Raw genomic sequence first — 15,481 nt, forward strand, 5'->3', positions numbered from 1 at the left:
TGTATGCGCCTTTCGCTATAGACAAGGTTTTCCCTGGTCAGTTGCGTAATGTTTTTTAGATGGTGTAAGACAGCGATTTTAGATTCATGTGTCAGACCACATCTTATGTCGGTAATTGCCACACAGGGGCACATTGTTTAATAAAAGTGAAGTGTAAGATAGGAAAAAGCTTTGCGTCAGGATAATGAAACGCTTTGCGCTGGGTTTTGTGTCGCGAAATAGGGCCCTTTATCTCTCTTATCTGTTTGAGAGCTGAACTGAAATCAAATACAACACAGGTTAATCCTGTTTCTTTATTGATGTTATACAATTATTTTTGATATGGAATATGATGAATGATATGAATATATATAAAAATATCCAATTCAGTTTACCTTGATGCCTATTTTCTGTGTCAATTTCTTGTCCTATTGCTGTAGACGTTTTATGGTCAGTTGGTGTAACCGATTTATATCAGTTGGTGTAACCAGTATTTTGTCTAAAATACTAATATTGTACAAAAATACTCTACTACACTGTAATAATGGCTGTTTAAACCATTTTTACTCAAATGGTCAAAGAATAGACATAAAACAAGACGTTTTCAGCATATGGACTTCAGTACAATGAAAACCCCATATAATTGAAATTTAGAAATAAATATAATAAAACATATTCTCATAGGATATTACTAAATAAACTACTAATTTCATGACAGCAATTGCATGACCTCTAGGAGGTGTGAAATATTAGATATTTGTCATTTTTTGTGGTTACACCATTTGACAATTTACAGTAACAGGCTGTCAGTTCTATCTTTTGTAAAAAATAGTATAAACGTCATATTGAATAGTATGAATACAGCAGAAATACATTTTTAATTATTTTTGAATTTGTCATCTTACCAACCCTTATCTGTCACTGACCCTGAAACAAAAACCAACAGCACTGGTGGGTATACCACAACAAAAAATGTCAATGTCTCATTCATTTATCATGTGCCCTTGAGCATCAATTACAGCTTGACAACGATGTCTCATGCTGTCCACAAGTCGAGTTATTGTCTGCTGAGGCATGGCATCCCACTCTTCTTGAAGTGTGGCCCTCAGGTCATTGAGGTTCTGAGGTACAGAGTTACGAGCCTCAACACGGCGACTCAGCTGATCCCATAGGTTTTCTTTGGATTCAGGTCTGGGGACAGTGCAGGCCACTACATTTGAGTTACCCTAGTCTCCAGCAGCCGTTCCCTAATGATGCAACCTCAATGAGCTGAAGCATTGTCATCGATGAAGATGACATTAGGCCTGTGTTGTTCATGCCTGGGCACAATGACTGGATTAATGATGTTATTCCAGTAGTATGGGCTTGTCACTGTACCATTCACAAAGTTTAGGCTTTCTGTATTGACTAGACACACCTGCCCACACTGTAACACCACCACCAGGGTCGTCTGGTGACGACAGTGGCTGATGCATAGCCCTCTCCTTGACATCGTTGGCGGCCATCATTTCTGCTCAACGTGAATCGACTTTCATCAGAGAACAGCCCTGAGGCCCACTGGTCACTCGTCCAGCGTAAATGCTCCCTGGCCCATGCAAGACGTGGTGTAGTCAGGTGTGTCTAATTCTCTAATCACAAAAGAGATTGGAACTCAGAGCCTTCTATTCATCATCTTCACACACACACACACACACACACACACACACACACACTTATCATGTGGTCAAAGGTAAAGTGGATAGGTGGGGCCTGAAGCGATAGGTTTCAGTTTATAGCGAACTGACAGAGCAGAGAGTGCAGTATCATAGACACACAGGAGGTCAGCCTTTCTTACTGTGAGTACATTTTTGAACACATTTACGCTCATTTCTTAATTAGACTGAAAATGCTACTAACCAAGGCCCAGTTGTTCAACAGTAAACTCAGTAATCTCAAAGAGGAAAAAAAGATTGAGGAATCAGATAATCAGAGGATCACATTATACAATATTTGGGTTTTTAATCTGTTTTGTTGTTCAAAACATTTCAGTAGGATTGGGATACATTTAGTACCGAACAAAATCAGGTTAGTCCTGAGCCAGATTCAAGGTGAATTTCAGGAACCAAATTTAACAAAACTTAAAAAAATATTGCAACATTTAGATCATGTATTTGCACCACTGCAGCCTGACAGATGCAAATTGCGTCCAAATTCAAAACCCTCCTTGTCTATTTTGTCTGAATTGCTCGCGGAGTACTCATCCCACGCATATCACATGAAAGAGCGGAATCTAAGCTTTGCAATGATATAGCGAATTAGTGAATTTACATAAAATTTAGGGCTGTCAGGATTTTATTATATGCTCTGTGATTAATCAATCTAAATTAATTGCATGCATCAATTTTTGCTGAATGTATTTAAAAAATATTTCTGCTGAAATTAATTTTGGTAGGTGAGTGAAATTTATGGTGAAGTTACACCGCACTCACGATGAAAAAGGTGCCAGACAAACAAAAACTGAAAATCTCAAAATAAACTGTCTGCACACTTTGCAATCCTTTGCCAGGTTTTTTGACAAGCTTTCGGTCAGACGACCATCCTCAGGTGAGTGAATCAATGAATAGCCAAACCAACGTTATTGACTTTAAAGTTCAACCAACGTCTCTTTTATTATCATTTTCACTTATAGTATAGTGCCTGGTGTAAGTTTTTAGTAGGCTATGGTAAAATGACTGAAGTTTCCACTCACTGTCAATGACGTGTGCAATAACACAGTCAATAATGCAGTCAATTTAGTAAGGGCGTTAGTCGGTTAGTTATTCAGTCATAGGTAGTGTGAGTAAACAATACGTTTACATCAGAACGTCTGGTCGGGTGTGGCTTGCTTGACAAGGTGGATAAAGTTTGATCAATAAATTATTTGTCATCATAAGTAAATAATGGTGCATAGAAAGAGGAAATGTCTGGATAAGTGTGGTAAGAAACAAAAGTGTAAGGCACGCCTGAATGAACGCAGTGTGGTGTATAAAGCAAAGCAGAAGTCTAAAGTGGAACAGTGAAAAGGAGGAATGCTGCACAACAGCCAGGTAGCCCTTCACGTCCCGGCCTCTTACTGTAAACCACCAGGTAGCCCTTTTACACCCCAGCCTCTCACACGAAACAAACCTACCCTGAAGGCTCCACCCCTGCAGTGCAAACAGGAGAGGAAAACAGACAGCAGGCAGGGCCATAACAATATCCACTCATACATACTAGGGCTGGGCGATATGGACCAAAACTGATATCCCGATATTTTGGGGCTGATTGGCGATATACGATATCGATACGATATTGATATTTCAAACAGAAAGAGCGAAGTGCTTCACATATTCACTCAACACAACAATTATGACAACACAGCCAGTTTTAATTATATTAATTTCAGACTGCTCTAACAGAGCTGTGCAAAAAAGTGTAAACAATAACATAGGCCTACAATAGGCATATAGGCTACAGTTGCTCTGATAAAGCTGCGCAAATAACAAAAGACCAAAAGTTGACCCTGACTGACAACGCAGGCCTACATTGTACTGCACAATGCAATAGTCTATTTTGGGCACAACAATATTGAAAAAACCTGCAGTTTTGTCACACAATGCAGTTTTTTTACCTGTAAGGGTTTGATAGGGCCTAGATGACAAGCAAATGTAGACTATGATGGCCTAGACATGTTGCTATCAACAACAAAAAAAGTTTTAAAAAAATTAGGCTACTTAAACAACGTAACTGAGTCACTCATCAAGAGTGTGATAGACGCTACCGTCGTTTTGTATGCGTTCATTTTTGCATGTTCCGGTTCGTAAGAAAAATCCCTATGCACGATTGAATGGGGTTTCAGGAATCATAAAAAATTATGCCCTAACTGCTGAGTCGCGTGCATATCCTCTTAATAAAATCAGCGTTTAGGTTGTCTCCCTGAGGACTTTAGATCTGCTACTGTCAGTGTATTTAAATTAGCTAGGCTATGTACCAAAAATGACATTTTACCGTGAGTCGAAGAGCTGTACCTGCTAAACAGTGTTGTAACTTAAATCTGCGTGTACAAAACCGCTTGGAGCTCCAGTGGAATTTTGATTTCACAACGAGAATTCTCGGTCTAGCCGTTGATGTGCCGACGGAATAGGCATCAGCACCAACCTCTGATCAAGGTAAACAAAATCTGACTCTGTCCGTCATGTTTGAAAGTTTGTAGTGCTGCGAGGGAGAACGTGCACACGCAAGGGGCGCAGTTGAGCAGAGCTGCGGCTATCTGAATGGTCTGAACCATAGGTCTGAACACAGAAGAGCAAGTGGCTTTGATAAAATGGCCTATTATTTGACATAATACCGGTATTACGATATTGTCTCAACTACATATCGTTTTCAAAAATATATCGGTCGTAGTCGTAATACCGATATATCGCCCAGCCCTAATACATACTCCAGTTTTAGCAATAACCTTCTGTTTTGTCCTCTCTTCCAGACATCAACTGATATCACAAATGGCGGTAAGGTAAACTTAAACCTACATGATTAGGCCTATAGCGGAGGAAAGATGCATAATAATAACAACAATAATGATGATAATAATAATAATAGGGGGTGAATACTTTTTTACTATACTGTATCTTATGATTCCTCTATCACTGCAGTGAGGCAAAGCAGCTTACAAAATTGTAGGATGGGAAACATGGTATTTTTCACAATGGCCTTAGAATTCTGAAAGTGTTGAGTGAATTGAGCGTCATTTTTTAGCTTGACCAAATCTAATTTGGCTTTGAACATGTGTGCTATGTTTCATATACACAGAAGCCGGGGGACCTAATTGAGATAGACAGAGTTAATTATCAGCACTGGGCATTGTACATTGGAGATGGATACGTTATTCACCTCACAACAGATGGTACAGTATAATCCAGTAGCTCTTTTTTTCTATTGTCTGCACAGGGATCATTCCCTCAGATAGCCTCCATACATTAGTCCTTAAATTGACGCCATACCATTTTCTGTGAACACCCATGGATGTACAACCCCAAATCAGAAAAAGGGACGTTGTGTAAAATGTGAATAAAAACAGAATGGGCTATATCTTGCACTTTAGCGCAATTGCCTTCGCGCAAATCGCTTTGTGGGCGGATCTTCGGCGCTGTTTCTATTTTACCGGCGGGATCATGACTGTTGCGCCCGACGCAAATCTAAAATGGGGTGGTCTGAAGTAGCTACATTAGTCATGGGTGTGGTTTGGGCGTAACGTGCAATAAACCAATCAGAGCGTCATCTCACATTCCCTTTAACAACAGGCACGCTTGTTCCATAGCGGATTGCTATTACGATGGCGGAATTGCCAGGCGCAGCCAGGAACGGTTCACAGCGCTATAGTCAGTTGGGAACAGTTTGCTATTGATTTTTCATCTTGACAAAATGTAATACAGAAATGTCACTTTCCGATGTTTTGGGATCACTCTCACTGAATCACGAGGTTATAAATGCATGGTGATATTTTTGCAATGTAATCTACCTCACTATAGAGTATAGACAATGCAGATCTGTCAGGTAAGCTCTCCTCTCCCGTGCTGCTGCTGGGGCATTTGGGTTAAATGGCATTGGCATGCAGTTCAACTTCACGTCTCATTAAGTCCTCTAATATTTCCTAATTTATGTCATCAACACATCCGTGATTCGTGGAAATGTGTACGCTAGATTTATACTTATTTTTCACATCGGACACCACACTGATTTCCCTCGTGTAGCAATATTTGTCCTTGTAATTATGTATGGTTTGGAGAAATGGGAACTGTATAGATGAGAGGAACAAAGTGCATTGCGCAACACAGGCGCCCAAGCAAGCGCTCCTGCAGGTGTAAGCTACAGCTGTACCTACCATCAGGCAACAGAAATAGTTTCTAAGTTGACCTTTCCAACTCTGCACAGTATCCCATTAACTGCATGACAATAGGTTATTTACAATATTTTATGTAAAGTAGAGTTTGTAAACACGTTGGGCTGTATTTTGGGCACCAGCGCATGGCGTAAAGTTCGTTATTCACCCGCGCAAAGTTGAATTCGGTATTTTGCACGTTTATTTTTTAAACATTGCACCCAGGGGTGTGGCAATTAACAACCTAGGGAGGGGCCTGGCGCGTTGTCTAAAAATCGCTATCATACACCACCTAAACCTGGTCAGAAGTCAATGTCGAGTTGTTCATATGCTATTTTAAGAGCGCATGTGAACAGTCATATTGGCAGGTGCATGCACCATCCTTCTATCATTCATGAACGCACACCAGCACACGTCCCTGCAAAGCATTACAAATTGCACGATTACAATGGGAAACATAATTAGAATAAAGATATTACGAAATACTGTACATCTCATGAGTAGTTATTCACCATCATTTGCAAATTGGTAATGACGGTTAAAAGTGATTAGGGGAGAGGCGAGAGACACGTATGGAGCACAGCTGAAGATGCACTGTCACGAGATATAAGCAACTCCTCTGCAGGATAAATGTTGTTTTATTCAGTCATTTGAGCAACATTAGGGTAAGTGTTGCTTTTTCCAGCCTATGTTTTCGATGGTAACCCATTGTCAGTCAATAGTGAAAGTAACTGCATATAACTGTCTTGTCGTTGACTGACTCCTTGGTAAAGTTAGTTTCACTTTGCCAATGAGTTCAAATAATAGACGAGTGCAAATGTGTGAAGGCTATGCTAGGTTTTAGTAAAGCATGGTTTAAGAATGACTATTCCATACGGTCTCGCAAGCAGCCTCCTTCAAATGCGCCGTTGAATGCCAAAATACCGATGCATTTATTTGACATATCGCGCGTTGCGCCGTTAAAGGGAATTACAGATGTCATTCTCATTGGTTTAAAATGATGTTACGCCCTAAACACACCCATATGACTGATTAAAAGACCTAGGAACACCTTGTTACGCCATGCGCTCCACTTTTGAGAACGAAACCCCTCCCAATGTGAACTGGACATCCTACTAAATTTGAATAGACTTTTGATGAGTGACGATGCACTTTAGAATGTCATGATAGGGCCCGTTATCATCAACTTAATGCACGCACAACTTTTGTTTGAGCAGGAGAGAGTATAACATTGAATGGACGCAGCAACTACAGAAATTGTAGCCAAGGCTACTTGCTGCTTTCTTTTACTGTCTATGGTTGCTGGTTAACAGCACATAATAAGCTTATTTAAGCGAATTCACAAACTCAAGACTTCAAGGCCATCATGGATATAAAACGTTTTTTGAAAACAATGAAAGGATGGAGGGAACAAAGCAAAGTTTGGAGTTATTTCAGATGGGCTACAACAAGGTAGGCAAAATTTTGGTGCTTGTCAAAACCTTAGCGCAGCTGGAATAATGCTTATAGGCTGATGTTAAAGCGCACACGATGTTTAAAGCCATACACAACGGTAAATTGAAACAAAACTAAAGGTAACTTTAGCCTTTATAGGGCTGTATAAAGTTGTCCAAATTAATAGGTCGTAAATAGGCGTTGTTGTTGTAAAGATATTGCATGTAGATGTACTATATAGGCTACTAAATTTTTAGTTGACCAATGCACAAACAAAACCGGGAAATGGACAAATATTATCAAGGATTTGAATGTTTCCATCTGTGCACAGGGTGTCTGTAGATCGGTGTGCAACGCATTCATTCATGCAGGCCTGTGGCCATGCATGTGCCCTTAAAATATCATCTGAATTTGCGCCACTGACTTGAGACCATGAGGTTCCTGGTCTGTGGCGGAATTGTTTTCTGAAACTGCAAAATATCAACAGGGACCGTTTGCGCCGGAACACGCCCCCTCTTTTCGCTGAAACGCCCCCGTGGGCGCACATGTACCTGTGGAGGGAAAATTCCAATATGCGCTGACTGCAAAATAGGAAAGACAAATGCGCAAGTATATAAAGTCAATTGCGCTGGTGTGCACGATAGAGCCCATAGTCATAAACTGCAACTCTCGTAAACTCCTATTTATTTATCAAAAGGACACAGACAACATATGAAAATGACAAATTTGACTATTTCATTCCATTCCATTCCATAAATATTTTGAATTTGATACCAGCAACACATTTCAAAAAAAGTTGGAACGGGGGTAAGAAAATGTTGGAAAAGTTGTGCAATGATAAAGAAAACAAAAGGAGGAATGTTTCACAACTAATTAGGGTACCTGGCAACATGATTAGGTATGAAAAAGTGCATCCCAGAGAGGCAGAGTCTCCTAAAAGTAAAGATGTAAGAGAATTCATCCCTCTGTGTAAACCTGTGTGGACAAATCATGAAACAATGTCATTTTAATGCTTCTTAACATGAAATTGTGTAGTATTTGTAGAGTTCATCATCTATATATATCATTAAAATATTCAGAGAATCCAGAGAAATCTTTGCAAACTAGGGATAGAGCTGAAAAACAATCTTGGATGGCCGTGGTCTTTTGGACCTCAGATGGCACTGCATTAAAACCAGACCTGTTTCTGTAAAGAAATTCATTGTATGGGCTCAGAAAAACCTCTGATAACCATTGTCTTTGAGCACAGTTTGATACTCAATTCAGAAATCATAGAGTAAACTTTACCATGCAACAGCCAAAATTGTATTTAGACATGATAGTACAGAAATACCACCGTCTTATCTGGGCCTGAGCTTAGACTGAGGTAATGTGGAAAAAGGTCCTGTGGTTAGAGCAATCAGAATTTGCAATTCTTTTTGGAAATAATGGACTCATGGGCTAAAGAGGAGAGATCCATGCAATCAACCATTCCAACCTGTTTTGGTCCTCAATTCGAAACCCAGCATTTACGACGTTGAGGTGCATTAGTGCCTAGCATGGGAATCTTGCACATCTGGCAAGGCACAATCAATTTGGAATGATGTATACAGGTTTTGAGCAACATACTGCCAATAATGCTTTTTTCCAGGGAGGACCTTGAATATTTCAGGAAAACAATGTCAAAATGAATTTTAAACAGTATTTCTCCATAATGGAAGAACCCAGGTGCTAAAATGGCTTGTCTGCAGTCCAGACCTGTTAGGTGCATCATGGAATGAAAAACATGATTAAGAAGACCTCATACTGTTGAGCAACTGAAATCCTATATCGGGCAGGAATGGGACAACATTTCATTTTCAAAATTCTAGCAACTAATCTTCTCACACTGCAAAAAATGAATTCTAACCAAGTGTTATTGATCTTATATTAAGATTAAAAAATCTAATTTGAAATCTAAAATCTAGTTTTTAGTATGAAAAGACTTACCTAGAGCCCTCTCAAAAGATCATTTTGACTTAATTTAAGAAGACTTTAACTTATTTTAAGGAGTCTTATCAAGACAGATTTGCTCAACGCACTGGCAGACAAATTTGCTTGTTTTTAGGACAAATTTGCTTAACGCACTGGCAGACAAATTTGCTTGTTTTCAAGATAAGATGTCTTGAAATAAGTGAATTATTTTTTAAATTAAGTCAAATGATTTCACAAGAAAGCGCTAGGTAAGTCTCTTTATACTGAAAACAATACCAACTAGTTTTTCTTATCTTGATATAAGATTAATAACACTTGGTTAGATTTGGTTAGATAAGCAGTTTTTGCAGTGCAGTTCTTAAACATTTACACATAAGAGGTGAAGCAGCACAGTGGTAAACATCCCCTGTCCCAACTTTTTTTGAAACATGTTGCTGAAATGAAATTCAAAATGATCATATGTGTTCCATGAAATAGTCAAAATGTTCATTTTCAACATTTAATATGTTGTCTATGTCCTTTTTGATGCTAAATATGGGTTTACTTTACAAGACTTGTATATTATCACATTCTGTTTTTATTTGCATTTTCCCAACTTTTTTCTGATTTGGGGTTGTATGTGAAAATCACAGATCAAGTTTCTGAAATATTCAGACTCATCAGACACCAACAACCATCCAACGTCACTTAAATCACCTTTCTTCCCCATTCTAATGCTCTGATTTAAACTCAGATTGTTGTGATGTCTAAATGCCTAAATGCATTGAGTTGCTGCCATGTGATTTGCTGATTAGATATGTGCGTTAAAGGCACACTATGCAAGATTTTCACCTTAATCTTTACAAAGTCAAAACGAACAGGACCACTTCTTCACATAGCGGTTCATATTTATACATTTTTTTTTTTTTAAATACAGCCCTGGGTGAGTGTATGTTAAACTCTATCTCTATCCTTCTGCCAGGGTGTTTTAATGATGCTGTTTCCCCTACTCAGGTGATTCTGCTAGTAAGGGTGCAAGCCATTGGTGGATCATCTGCCTCCATCTTTGCTATTGTGAAGAAATAGGAACTCTCGGATGTAGCAGCCGGTGACATATGGAGAGTAAACAACAGCCTGGATAAAAAGTGGATGCCACAGTCCCCTGATGTTATCTTGAAAATTGCACAGCAACTAGTTGGCAAGAAGATACAATATCGTCTCCTCAACTACAACTGTGAGCATTTTGTTACCAATATCCGCTATGGCAAACCAGAATCAAGGCAGGTATGTATATCGTCCCTAATATATTACAACATGATTTTTTAAATATAGGCAAGTATTGCACTCTCACTCATAAACCACTCATTTGTCTTCACAGGCTAAGAAAGCAAAGGAAGTAGTAGAGGGCTCAGGTTTAATTCTAACAGGTGTGCTGGGCGCTATTGCTCTGGCACTTTTAGCGTTTTCGCTCCACGCACCTCCTAATCAAGGATAACAAGTACAATAACGCCCTGTATGTAATCTCACAAACTGCAACCTTTCATCAGCATCTCCAATTCTAGGGAGTTTTTCCTTGCCCCTGTTACCCATGGGCCTTCTTTTCTTTTCTTTTCTTTTCTCTGATTGTCTAACACTGTAAGGCACCATGAGACGTGTAATGTTTTGGCGCTCTATAAGTACAATTAAATTAAATTAAAAATGTAATTAATTAAATCAGCAGCACTCATTCCATGTGATATTGAATATACTGCATTGTAATGCATCAAAACACTAAAAGCCTGCAAGCAAACTGCAACACACAGTCAGTCAGAGTGATACATGACCCTCCACATTTATTGCCAAAATAAAGATGAAAAAATATGTTTTTTAAAAACATGTTTAATCTTAGTTTCACACTGAAAACAATGAGGGTAAACTCCAACATTGAAGTGATGAGGCTATTTTGCTCGGCTCACCTTTCTTGGAGATATTATTTAGCAGCTGTTTCCCATTGCTTTGCTTTCTTTATTTGCTGTTTTAATATCCTGATTTAGTTCAGGCTCCAGGATTTGCAGTCACTTAAAGGTTGTATCAGCGATTTCAGGCCCAAACATAAATGATCACATTCATCTAATCTTTCCTAACGATCATCAACAGAAGTGACATATCCCTGCTATCACTGATACAACCTTTAATTTGATTATCTGCATTGGAATCAAATACAGGGCGGACTAAACCCTTTTGCATTTTATAGGACAGTGTTCCTATAAGCAACTTTTTATAACCTACACTGTGTATACTGTAGATTGCTACTGCAATAAAAGTTGATTGGAGAATTAAAGCTTTTTATGCAAATGGTTAACTAGTTTGTCTTTTATTTTGCTACATTTAGCATCTTCTTAATGTAAGATGGTATTTCTAAGATGAGGCTACCTTGGGAAAGTGACTTTGACAACCACCATAGATTTATGTGTCACAGTTGGCCAGATAATTATTTTTTTTTTTAATAATTTGTTTAGGAACATGAATTGAGAGAGGAAGGAGGGCCACAGAGACTTCCTCTGACTGAAAAACATGTGAGAACAGAAGCAATCACAAAAGACAAGAGGACTGGCATCAAAGAACATGGCATCTTTTTTGCCTTTATTTCAACAGGACAGTGATTGACAGGAACTGAGTGGGAGAGAGAGATGGGGTGAGATCGTACTCAACCCTGGGTTTCTGTTACCCTGGAAAATCCAGAGTTCTGGCAAGAGCATAATTTGAATTATGCACTCTGGCAATGAGTAATGATGCACGTTACTTTTGCCACTTGTATTGCGGGGGAGCCAATCACATCGGTGTATATAGGCGGGCCAAAGGCGAGCTAAACAGATTACAGTTGTAGTGTTATCCAATTGCGTCGAAGTCCGAAATCAGTCAGTAAACATTGGTCGTTCAGTCTTATCCAATTGCGTGCAGTGAGATTTTCAAATGCACGTTTGGTGCCGCCTCTCGAGTTGGGCCATTACGTTATTCGTGGCCAGGCCCTTAATCTTTCTAGATTACCAGGGTCTGAAATCTCCAGGCTGGGTTTCTGTGGGCACTTGGGCCCAAATGTGTATGGACCTTATAGGCAGTTGCGCCTATGCAACCCCATTTACTTATAATTGGAGTGAGAGTTTTTAACACACAGTATATCATAACACACAAAGCAACAACAGACACTTCAAGACGCTGGCTACACGGATGGAGCATGCTGATGATCACAGCATCACTGGATGCAGGCCTACAGTACACAGTGATACCAGGAGACAGAAACACAGTGGCCCATAACTTGAACAATAGGCAAAGTGCAAAGTCTTAACTATGTAAATGTAATGTAATGTCTAAGCTAATTTAATAACTTTCTTAAAGAATCTTTTGGATATTTTGTCTTTGTTCAGGTAGGATGGTGAAGAGTGACAGGAAGCAAGCGGGAGAGAGAGATGTGATGGGATTGGGAAATGACGTCGGGTTGGTTTCCATCCCATGTCCCCATGGGCTCTAGGACCCAGGTGTGGTACAGACGCTGCTGCCACTTGGACCGCAGCTCCTCTCCAGTTTGTTAATGTAACACCAGGTGCAAACAATGATGAACCAGCTTAGCGCTCTCACATGCCATAAAATATCTATAGTTCATGCATGAGAACTTTGCTTATTGGTGGACTTTGCACTTTGCTGCCATTTAAATTAGGGGCCATTCATTTAAATGTCCTTGCTAATACAGACCTCGTCAACATCACACAATGGCTCCACAATTACAACAGATACCCTCTCATTCATCTTGCCTCAACGCTGCTCTCTTAGCATTTTGAGGGCAAAGCTGTTTGTTGTATGAGGTCCTCAGATTAACGAAACTTGATTTTCTCTTTCAACAACAACAAATGTACAGTGCATTAACAAATGTCATAGCAAGTGCAATATACTGTATACCTTTAATGTGGTATTCAGTCAAATAGTGCAATATACAGTATTCCTTTAATTGGTATTCAGTCTAATAGTGCAATAGTGCCACAAGCTGCCTCTAGTTTCCCTCAATCTTTATAGACTTTGCATTCAAGTAAAATCATATCAGATAAGGCACAGCATCAGGCAGCATTCATGGATTCAGCAGACTCACGGTGACTTCTCACATTACTGTGAGAAACACTACTATTTGGCTATTAATTGCAGGAATTATACAATCGGTATACATATTGAATAAAATAATATACATTTACTTTGAGAAAATACAATTAAAAACAATTTTAAAAAAAATACTGGTAATTCAGCAATGCATTTAAGATGCGCATAAGAGTTGAATAATTAATTATAGGCCAACAAAAAAAACATTTCAAATAAACAGTACAAAATCCAACCACCTGAGATAGCATATATCCCCATTAATAAATACATCAATAAATATAATTAAAATCATGCTTTACTTGGATAATAATATCTTGAACTTCAAGGAGCAATTCAGGCAGCCATTAGGTCATTCAGCAATTATTCCTCTTTGCATAAAGATAGCCATTCAGGGTAAGGACTGTAGAAAATGATTGCCTTCACGAACACACAACAGGATACCAAGAGGGAGTCAACCCTCACACAGTACATGATTAACGTCCACTGGCTCCTCCTCTGACCTCACACCTAATTCATAAGCCTCTTCTTGATTTGACTGGCCTGGTTCACCTTTAACCTTTGACCCCTCATCTTTTCTCTGGTCACGCTTATCAAAATCGGCGGTGATCTCGGCCAGAGACCTCCCCTTAGTCTCCGGAAGGTTCCAGCCCATGAAAGCACACGTCGACACGCAGACGCCACAGAAGGGCAGGAAGCAGAACTGCCCGAGGCTGCTCACGATGAACGGGAAGGCCGTGCCCACTATGAAGAGGTTGAGCCACATCAGCGAGCCGGCCACCATGTAGGCCGAGGGCCGTGCCAGCTGGTCGAAGAGCTCCGTGGGCAGCACGCCGGTCACCCCAGCGGGGCCCATGCCGAAGCTGAGGATGTAGGCGAAGATGCACACCATGCTCAAATACGGCATGCCCGGCACGGTGCCCTTCAGGCAGAGGGCCGCGGTGAAGACCACTGCCCAACACGACATCAGCGCGTACCCGCCCATAAGGAGCCGTCGTCGGCCCGCCCGCTCTATGAGGAGGTTGCACACTATAGCAGCGGTCAGCTCGCAGGCGCCCGTGCCAATCGCCAGGTACTGGATCCTACCTGCGGGAATGCCGGCCTCCTGGAAGATGGAGGAGGCGTAGAAGTAGATGGCGTCGTTGCCGCAAAGCATCATGCCGCTGCTGGCGGCCATGACGATTCGGAGCTGTGGCTGCAGGTTCCGGTCGGACAGCAGGTTCCACAGGGAGCGAGCCTTAGCCCCAGTGGCCAGCTCTTTCTCCTGGAGCATCTCCTCCATCTCCTCCTCGGAGACAGCACAGCCCCGGAACCTCTTCAGCGCCTGGCTACAGGCCTCTCTATCTCCCCTGTCGATGAGCAGGTACCGCGGGCTCTCAGGGAACCAGGGCAGAGTGAGGAGTTGGAACAGCCCAGGTAGCGCATTGCTGGCCAGCAGGTAAGGCCAGCAGGGCTCTGACCCGAGTACCTCGGTCAGGCCCATCACCTGTCCGAGCATGATGCCAAATGCAGTGAAGACAGCCGAGGAGAATGTGACCGCTCCGCGCAGATGCTTGGGCGAGCTCTCGCCAAAGTACATGGGCTGAACGTTCATGCTCACACCGGCGTTGATGCCCACGAGCAGCCGAGCCAGTATGATCATCTCAAAGGAACGAGCAGCGCGGCTGGTCAGCGCGAACAGAGCGCTTGAGAACAAAAATACATTATTCAGCAGCAGAGCACCTTTACGACCGAACCGGACCGCCATGGGTCCTGCAAGTAACGCTCCGACTAGACCCCCAAGGGAATAGGTAGACACAATGACTGTCCATATCAGAGTCACATGACTTTGCTCAAGTGAGACAAACCAGCGCTCCCAGCAAGTGTCATTGATGAATCTCTGAATGTGTGCTGTGGGAGCATTGATGATGGAAAGATTGTAGCCATACTGCAAAGTACCACCAATCGCAGTACAGAATACAGTCAGTGCTAGAGTCACTATCCCTTTCATTGTCCTATATGCCATAGAAAGACATTGCGTGAGTCTTCCTATGTCTATGGACCTAGCACCCAGTCTCAGTTCTCACTGCGTCTCTTCTTGTAGCCTTAAGTTAGCATAACGAACCTTCAACCGGTTTCTAAAGGTTAAATTAATTCCCG

General features: G+C 41.0%; 1 protein-coding gene and 1 pseudogene across 1 annotated transcript; one reads left to right on the forward strand and one right to left on the reverse strand.

Moving 5' to 3' along the window:
* The first annotated feature begins 4,412 nt into the window (after positions 1 to 4,412).
* On the forward strand, positions 4,413 to 10,813 carry LOC143138724 (phospholipase A and acyltransferase 4-like). The gene is made up of 4 exons (XM_076299141.1): positions 4,413 to 4,484; positions 4,786 to 4,884; positions 10,307 to 10,504; positions 10,599 to 10,813. The coding sequence occupies exons 1-4, from the start codon at positions 4,479 to 4,481 to the stop codon at positions 10,713 to 10,715; spliced, it is 420 nt and encodes a 139-aa protein (XP_076155256.1). The 5' UTR covers positions 4,413 to 4,478; the 3' UTR covers positions 10,716 to 10,813.
* A 1,025-nt stretch (positions 10,814 to 11,838) lies between these two features.
* Positions 11,839 to 15,347, reverse strand: LOC143137588 (solute carrier family 2, facilitated glucose transporter member 11 pseudogene; annotated as a pseudogene).
* Between the last annotated feature and the right edge of the window lie 134 nt (positions 15,348 to 15,481).

This window comes from Alosa pseudoharengus, unplaced genomic scaffold (genome assembly GCF_046254945.1).
Source record: "Alosa pseudoharengus isolate Yale_2024_CS ecotype anadromous, Long Island Sound unplaced genomic scaffold, YU_APseudo_1.1 YU_APseudo_1.1_scf_21, whole genome shotgun sequence".
NCBI lineage: Eukaryota > Metazoa > Chordata > Actinopteri > Clupeiformes > Clupeidae > Alosa > Alosa pseudoharengus.